The sequence below is a fragment of the Crocodylus porosus genome, unplaced genomic scaffold, assembly GCF_001723895.1.
Source record: "Crocodylus porosus isolate Cpor-Errol unplaced genomic scaffold, CroPor_comp1, whole genome shotgun sequence".
NCBI classification, from domain to species: domain Eukaryota; kingdom Metazoa; phylum Chordata; order Crocodylia; family Crocodylidae; genus Crocodylus; species Crocodylus porosus.
In genome coordinates this window covers 44,902,742-44,912,021 of record NW_017728943.1, presented here as the reverse complement: position 1 = coordinate 44,912,021, position 9,280 = coordinate 44,902,742, and the positions used below count along the sequence as shown (strand labels likewise).

The 9,280-nt window shown below is 44.6% G+C and overlaps 1 protein-coding gene across 9 annotated transcripts in view; it reads right to left on the bottom strand.

Annotated features, from left to right (window-relative positions):
- Window positions 1-9,280, bottom strand: part of CCDC88A (coiled-coil domain containing 88A) — a 192,637-nt gene that overhangs the window by 141,052 nt on the left and 42,305 nt on the right. For all 9 annotated transcript variants that reach the window (XM_019549268.1, XM_019549270.1, XM_019549272.1 and 6 more), the window contains exon 3: window positions 1,366-1,474. In XM_019549268.1, coding sequence (XP_019404813.1) covers window positions 1,366-1,474 — 109 coding nt within the window. The remainder of the gene's footprint in view (window positions 1-1,365; window positions 1,475-9,280) is intronic.

Here is a 9,280-nt window from a genome sequence, read left to right as displayed (position 1 = left end):
GGAAATCAAGAAGGGAAAAATCCCTCAGCAACCTGCATTCTAGATAATCCATCAATCATTATGTTTTATGCAAAACTGCTTCTCTAGACAATACTCAGGAAACATCTCACCCACCAAAGAAATGCTGCCACTCAGAGTGAGTGCCATAACAAAACAGCAAAATTAGATAAGAATTTAAAGAGGCAACCTCAATAATAGTTGCAGCTGGAGATGGTAATTTCAGAGATAATCCCCCAAAATGGATCATTGTCAGGATATTACAGTTAAAGGTTATTCTTGAGAATAGGATTAACAACAATAAGTGGCCAAAATATTTGTTTTACATCTTATGCAAATATGAACACCATGCTGCAGAACTTATATGGCAACAGTTCAAATAGAAAAGAAGTCCCCCACTGAATTACCAATACCACTTCATGCCGATTAAAACACTAAGCTAGCCTTACACTTTTCAAAGTGTATAACTTTGAAAAAAAAGTTCTAAGAACAGCAGAAATTCAAACCCAACTTGAAATGTGCAATCTTAATGAATTTTAAACTGCAACTACCGAAACCAGAAGAAAGTGTTGCATCCTTTTCTGCTTCGTGTGCCAGAAGGAAAAAATGAACGAGAAAGACTTACAAATAAAAATCAAATGTGGAAAGAGACACATAAATAAATAACTAAAAGAATTCCCAGGAGCACAACTAGCTTAAAAGGAGCTTCCCAAAAATCTCAAATTATTTCCCCATTAAGAGACAACGATTCCCCCTCCACCCATATCTTCTCTCAAAATCCCAAACATCTGGATTCAGACTGGCATATGTTTATGATAATTACTTTTGACACAGTCTATCAGTCAGCTGATAACTGCAGACCAGTGGTTCTCAAATGGAGTTGAGAATAAACTTCTCAAAAAAAAATAATAAAATATTATATTATAAAATAAAAACTTTAAAAAAAAATGAAAATCAAAGTTGCTGCAACAGTTTAAAATCTCATTAAATTTGTTTTGAACAGAAGGGCAAATTGCAGATTCTGATTCTGTATGTAATATGTTTACTTTTTACAATCATAAAATACATTTTGAATTATATACTACTGACAGTCATGTAACCTGATATATATATAGACACTAATAATTATATGAAAAGAACATCAGTTCTATATACAAGTTGGTTTTGGAGCCCTCTTTGTTTTAAAATATATCATAGCAACTAAGTTTACAATAAATAGTGATACATTTTGACTAAGGGACATTTAAAAATAATCAAAACTCACATAGGTATGAGCATTCATTTAACATTTTTTGTGCTAATATCCAAACATTTTTAAAGAACATTTTTAAATTCCACACAAAATGGAGCAAGGAAAAAAGTACTTACCTGATAATAAGATTTTATCTGTCTCACCAAAATAGACAAATTTTGAATTCTAAGAGATGCATCATTGTTGACTTTTTTATTTATTCGCTGAGTGGCAGCTTTAGGATAGCTGAAAAATATTAAAAAATTAACATTAAAATTCTTATCCTGAAAGATCATCACTTTCGGATACTTCTCTGAAATAAACAGAAATAGAAAATGACTGGTATAACCAAAGTGTCAGTACTGGTCTTTCTCTTTCAATGTGAATTCAACTGATTTAAATCAGTTCCAAATAAAATCAGACTTCTTTCAGCAGTCTAAAGTTTTCTCTTTTCTCAAGAGCCTTTCTTTCACCAGTCTCTTCCATGCTAAGTTTTTGGTTGTTCTTATCTATTCCTGATGCTCATCATAAACTAGGAGATGGATGGGAAATCCCATTGCCAATCCATACTCAGCCCCAACTGCACAGTGGGGCACAAGTAGTTTAAATGAGCACACATTACTAGTCCCAACAGGGGTCCTGGTTGTTAGGGGTGTGTGAAAGGAACCATGTTCTATTTGGATTCGGCCTGAGTCGGGGACAGTGTTTCAATTAATTGATTTAGATCACTGTCCCAATTCAATTCGGCTGAATCCGAATCTGAAGATTCAATGCCGATTTGGAGAATCAGCAATTCAGCCACAGACATAGCTTTAAATGTTTTTTCTACATACCTCAAAGTACCAGGCACGGCTTGTGAACACTGTGATGCTGGGGCATGTGCATCCCCCTCCCCCCCCCAGCTCAGTGATCAACCACAGGAGGTGCTCCCCCCTAACCCACCTAAATCTAGGTTATACCTCGAGATATTTAGCACACCCTGTCTGCTGAAAGAAATGGTGGACAGCTTGACTTAATGAAGAAGTGAATCCTACACAAGGACCGACTGTGCTGCTGATAAACCACACAAAGTACCTGCCGCGTCATCTTTCACTAGCAAATGAAGAACTTTTGGAAGGATCTATTCATGACTGTTGTACTCCTTAAGCAGGTTACCAATAATTCTCAGCTTCAGTTCAATAATGAAGAGTCTCAGTTCTTGAACAATGAACAACAGCCCTCATCCTGCACACATACCCACAAGCACATGGAAGAGTTTGGCCTCCCAGGCCCTCCCGCACTCTCCTGTGTGGTTACAATTTCCTGCCACTTTCTCAAATATACTAGATGCAATCATGCGTTGGACCACGCCAGCCTCTGGCTACTCTGGCTCCTCCAGCCACAGCATTCCAAACACCAGCACCCACGTGCAAGGAACACACTCATTCTGCAGGAGACGCAGATCCCTCCGATCTGGTTCCTTTTATAACCTTCAACAATCACACCACCTCTGTCAATCATACTTTGGACCAATCATCCTCACGGAGGTGCTCTCAATCATCCAAATACCAATCACATCACTGCTCACCTCAGGGAAGGTGACAGTGACCAACTTGGCATTTGGCACCAACACAGTTATATAACAAAACATCCTGGGCATGCCCACATCTCAGAACTAAGTTAATACCTCACCAGAGGTGAGAAGTTACTCTTCTCTGGAACCTTCTGGTCCTTGAGCTTACAGAGCATGTGGGGCACTATATTAACTACTTAACTTCGACATGAAACTACTACTAGGCCAGGGGATGTACCCCTTGCACTCTACAGCTGCAGTTAATGGGCTTTTTCATATCCTTTAACTGGATACTTCTTTGCTTTCTAGAAATAGAATTAATAAATCCCACCATGAAGCACCCTTAAATTTTCCTCAACAAATATTTTCTTTTGTCAGTCTTTCCTTCAAACACAGTATAGACAGGGACCTACCTAAATTGCCAAGGAAGTTCACGGCACCAGTAGCACCTTCAGTTTCACTCTTTTTGCCATACCCACTGAGCCTGGGAAAACTTGGGCATTAATTGCCTCTCGGACACTCAGCAGCAAGGGAGGGCATGGCAAAAAGAGTAAGATTAAAGGTGCCGCTGCATCATTAACTTTTGCTGTGATTTAACAGACGTACAAAGAAAATTAACCCTTTCCCCCCTTATCTGGAAAAAAACACAGGACTGGAGAGTTCAGTCAAACTTTGACACCAAGAAACAAATTAGATAATTTGAATGATCTAGAGCAGGGCTGTCCAGTTCTCCAACCATAAAGCTAAGGGGTAAAAAATTGTGGCCCGTGGACTCCCACCTAGGTACCATTATAGCCATCACCCTGGTTTGCTGTTGTCGCTGGTGTCTCCAGACTCCCCCTTCACCCTCTCACTCCCTTACCCCAATTCTATGGGTAGGGTGGGTTGGGGTGAGAGAAGAGGACACATGATATGCGACCTAGGAGGACCCAAAGCCCATAGGCTGTGGTCCCTGGCTTCTCATAAGTTGGACAGCCCTAATCTAAAAGATAAGAACCAATCAATACAAATTTCTCATGAACAAAATCAATGTCAAACCAATCTATTTTTTTTCTTTGACAGAGTAATTGGCCTAGTGTTTTGGTGGGGTGCATTTCATGTGATATATCTTAGCTTTAGTAACACTAAACATAGTTCCAGAACAAAATCTCATAAGCAAAAAGGTAATATTACTATTAAGTTAGCACACAACTGGTGGGGGAGGGGAAGAGACACACTGGGCATGGGCATGTCTACACAAGATGTTTTCTGCACAGTTGACTAATTAGAATGCAGTAAATGTCTCGGCATCTACACATGCGCCCCTATTAGGCCAGAGTAAATAATTTACTTCATAGCAGTGCACATGTAGATGCTGCCCAGGCTGGCTGGGACATGAGGGTGCTTCACTGTGGAGGCTGCCCAGGGCTGCTGCCCCCAGCTCACCATGTTGCACATAAATAAACTCTGTAACTTATTGCTCCAGAGTTTATTCATGCGCAGTAATTGCTTGTATAGATGCACCCACTTAGTAGTTAACTTAGTAGTTATCAATACCTTGCTGTCAGTTGAGAGAATCTATTAACCAGGGTCCTTCAGATTAGTTTTTGGTCTAATACCTTTGAATATTACCACTAATGACCTTATGATGGAATAGAGCAGTGTTTCTCATATGCATACCCCTGGGGGTATGCGAGACATGGGCAGGGGGTACGTAAGTGCTGTGTTTTGGTCTTTGCAGGCTGGAAGTTCCGGCCGCTGCCCCTCCTGCCATGTCTGGTGCACTGGGGCTCTCACTCCCCAGCGTCAGTATGCTAGGGGATAGGGAGGGGAGCCCCACACAGGCTGCTTTGCCCCAGGCCGTCGTGGAAAAAGCAGGACTCAGCTCGTGGCAGCAAAACCGCTAGTGCCATGGTGGGACTTCTAGTTTCGCTTTTGTTGCATCGATCGGCAGGGGATATGTAAGGTACCAAAGGTTGAGAACCACTGGAATAGAGAGAGTGCACTAATAAAATTGGCATACGACACCAAGCTACAGGGACTAAAAAGCACTTTGGAACAGGATTAGAATTCAAAGTAATCCCGATAAATCGGAAAAATGCTCCGAGATGAGTAAAATTAAACTAAACTGAGAGAAGTACAAAAAGCTATACTTAGCTAAAAGTAATCTAATATAAAAATACAAAATAGGGGATAACTGGCTAGATGGCAGTATAGCTGAAAAGGATATGAAGGTTTTATTAAATTACAAACCAAATGTTACAACAACATGTGGGTGTGCCAGAAAGGAAATACATTAACAGGAGCATTGTATGTCAGACAGGGAGCTATTTATTTCTATCTACTTGGCACTAAGGCCTCGCTGGATTCCTGAAACTAGTTTTAAGCAGCACAGTTTAAGGTAGATGTAGACTATCTCTGGAAACAGTGCGGGTGAGGGGCTCCAATCCACCTACCCCACAACTCCAGCATGGCTGGGGAAACCCCAGAATGGACCTCCCTTCCCCTACCTTCTCCCCCTCCCATCCAGAGACAGCACTGGGGGCCAGGCTGTGTTGCAGCAGGCCAGCGCTGGAGCAGACGAAAATTAATGAAGGTGCTCCACTTTGGCCACCTGTCAATCTTCAGGAAGGGGCCCTCAGCCAGGGGTCAACTTCCAGTGCCCCTCGGCCAGAGGTGCTAGAGCAGGCTTGTTCAACATGCGGCCTGCCAAGCCATTTTCTGAGGTGTCACAGGGCGGGGCCCCAGGAGTGGCCGTGATCTCTCCTGCGCCCCACCATGCCAAGTTGCCCTTCCAGCACCCTCGTCTCGCCCGCCACGTCTTTGCTGTTTATATAATATTAATGGGAGGCTGCCTTTCCTGGGCTTCTCAGACCCAGTGCTCTTGCCCTACACGGATATCTCTTGGTGCACCCCCCCCACGGCGTCACGTGGCTCCTTCCGCCCCCAATACCACGCCCAAGCCTCGCCAGTGTTCCGGATGTTCTTGTGTCTCTATGCACGTGTCCTCCCCAGGGCCTCTCCGGTATACACTCCCTCTCCAGGGCCTCTCTGATATGCACGCCCTGCCCCCTCCGGGCTCTTTAGACTTGCCCTCGCCCCTTTCAGGGGCTTCCCAATTGACTTGCCCTCGTCTGGGGCTTCTCCTGTATTCTCGTCCTCACCAAACGCTCTAATCTTATGCTTGCCCTTTCCAGGGCCTCCCCGGTATACATGCCCTCTTCGGGGCCTCTCTGATATGCGCCCCCTCACCGGGGCCTCCTCGGTATACATGCCCTCTTCGGGGCCTCTAATCGCGCGCTTCTCGCGCCCTCAGGGCCTCTAATCGCGTGCTTGGGGCTCATAGCCATGCCTGGCCCCCGACCCTTTTTCTGGGTCGTATACCCCACTGGGCTTTACTCCCGATAGCGCACCCACTGGGCTGGGGTCAGGACACCCCCTAATTCCCCCCGAGGTCACCCCACTGGGGCTGGGGTCAGGACACCCCAAAATGCCGTGCCTTATCCACAGTGCCAACTCTAGCACCAATCACTGTGCCCTCCCTGGGCATACCCCAAAACGCAGCACCCTCTGCGCCGCCAGGAACACCCCCCCACCCCCGTTCTGCTGCCTCCTCCTTCCCCTACAGCCTCACCCAGTCCTCCAGTATTACACAATCACCATCAAAACCAAACTCAAAGCCATGCCAACCGGCAGTAACCCAAAAATCAGCCTACCGGCTATAACATCCCATGCCACCCTGGCTCTCCATCGAGCCTCCCTGTCAGAGGCCTCTCCATCTCATCAACACGCGGGCGCTCAAGCACTCAGGCAGCTCTGCCTTGCTCTGCTCCACAGCAGAGCTCCTACCTCTCAGCCTGTCAGAGGGGAACTGACTCCAGCCTCAGCCTCGCTGTTTATAAAGGCCAGGCCCTGCGTCCTTTTGGTCAGGTGACCCACTCAGTTGCCTAAGCAAACTCAGCTGTGCTGCCCTGCTGATTGGCAGCCAAGTCCTATTACCAATGCCAGTAGCAGGCACCCTAGTGCCCTGCTACACATCTCTCCCTCCCGGGGTCGAGCCTCCTTAGGAGCAGGGCGCGGGAGTGCCCCGTGACAGGAGCTGCAACAGGAAATGAAAGTAAACACTGTTTACTTTCGTTCCCACCCCATGTTCCTTCCCAGCCCCTCAGCAGCTTCCTAATGGGGGGGTCCTTTGGCTGGCCCACTGGGTGATAAAAAGTTCAGATCTGGCCCCACATTCAAAGAGGTTGGACACCCCTGTGCTACAGGAACCTATTGTACAGTACTGAAAAAATGGCACCCAACACTGGCTCCAGATTTTGCAGTGTTTCACAATCTCCATGACCCATGGAAGTTTTGTACTTGTGTATTTATATCTCCAAAAAGGCAGATGTGAGCCCTTAATCTTCACCTTTAATCATTATTACCATCAGCTTCTCTCTCTAGGCTTTATCATCATGTTTGACAGTACTTTTACAGTCATATAATTTAGTTTCAATTCCCTTTTTCTGATCATTCCCAAGTGCTCTACAACCACCCAAGTCATAATCTAAAATTGCAGTCTTACTCAATTCAAAATTTGTCTGCAAGCCACAAAAATTCAATAAAGGAACTCAAGGCACAAAAACAGCTTCTGCCCTGAGGTGCCTGAAAACAGATTCAAAATTACACTTTACCCTTATACAATTACAATTTTTACAAATTAAGAACAAATAATAATTCTATGTTCCCCCCTTAATGCTTTATCAAGAATTATTCAATATAATGTTAATTAGAATCTGGACATGGCATAAAATAGTTCCATTTCTTGCAGAATTCTGCAGAACATTTTAACCTGTTAAGAAACAGGTTTACCATTTCTCTTCTGCTCTTCCACAACATGCATGATGAGCACACTTGGTTCTTTTTGTTCCTTTCATTCTCATCAATAGATTTAAAATGATCTTTTTATATTCACCTGTCCTTCCCACTACTTTGCCTTCTCCAAACCCTGTTCCATCCAGTTTTTAAGCTTATGGCAAACAGCCATAACCTACTCCCTTGAGCTTCTCATTTTCTTTTCCTTCTAAAATCAAGTTCTCCATTTTTCTCACTTTCATACTATCTCATATTATAACAGATCTGTTTCCACATGTACAACCATCTTGCTCAATCAACCTTTTAATCATCTGGGAACCTATTTTTAAACTAAATTTTTGTTCTTCCCGATATCCCTCTTTCAACACTTGCTATTCTTTTTAAAATTGACACGCTCTCATCCTGTCACTCATCTCTCTTGTAATTTCTAACCTACCAGCCCTAAAAGTAGCAGAAGGGGTTTCTGTTTTTACTGATACCCCTGACAGTAAGGCAGGGCAAGGGGGAAGGGGTGTCAAGGAAGTCACCTGACCTCTGCTTCCCAGATTTACTTTCCCTGCTGTAGCAATGGGAAGGGGACAAATTGAAGACAAACCTCCAATAATTAGATTATCTACCCGGACAATTATAACAAGTGTATACATTTTCAATACGCAGAATCTTATTATTAGGGGTTCATCTTCTATTTGAGTAAATATAGTAACTTTTGTTCTGTGTTACTGTGGAAAAGAAATAAATATTTCTTTCCTTCACCAGAGTACCCAGTGTCAATTAAGTAGGTTTATCCCGTAGAGTGCAGAACTTTACTTACCTAGGCCATCTCAATGGCTGAGCAACATTCCTTGCATTTAAAGAATATTTAGTATCTCTTTGTGGGTATTAAAAACAATACATTAGAATCAAGGCAACTTGGACTATATGATGTCCATGAAACCAGTGCAGTAACCAGAGTGGAAAAGTACTCAATCCTTTTACTTGAGGAAGCACTGCTCAATAGGATTCTGGATTTGCTGGGAAAATTGTGTCACAATTTGTGCATCAGACCCATGTCAACCCTTTGATAATGAAGACTATGGCCATGAATAGCAGGGGTGTGAAATAGCAGGGGTGTGAAAGGTTAAACTATTGATCGTTTAACCTATTAGTGCGATGATAAATCACTTAGCTTTTCTTTTTTGGACCCCTGTGCTGTGTCCAAGCAGGTTTCTAAAATAAGAGCAAATGTCCGGGTTTTCTACTCTCCCGGGGCTGACTGCTTAGGGCTGTGGGCAGCGGGCAAGGTGATTGGGCTGCTGGGGGTCATGTGCTGCCCACTCTGGCAAGCTAGGGGGGCGTGGGGGGGAGGAAGAGAGAGAAAGAGAGTCCACGCATAATGCGGGAGCTGCTTGGGCAGCAGGGCTGCAGTGGGGCCCAGGGGTCTGTGTGTCGGGCAGGGGCTGTGGATTAGAAGTGAGGGGCACGGGGGATGGGACAGGTGACTGTGGATTGGGTGTACACGGCACTGGTAGTGCCAGAGGGCTATGGGTCAAGAGTGAGGGTCACTGGCAGGGCTGGGGTCAGTGGGTCTGGAGTGAGAGTTGAGTGCAGCTGCATGGCTGGGGCGGTGTGGCTTGTCAGTGAGGGGCAACAGAATGGGCAGGGCACTGGCATGTCGCTCCTCCCTA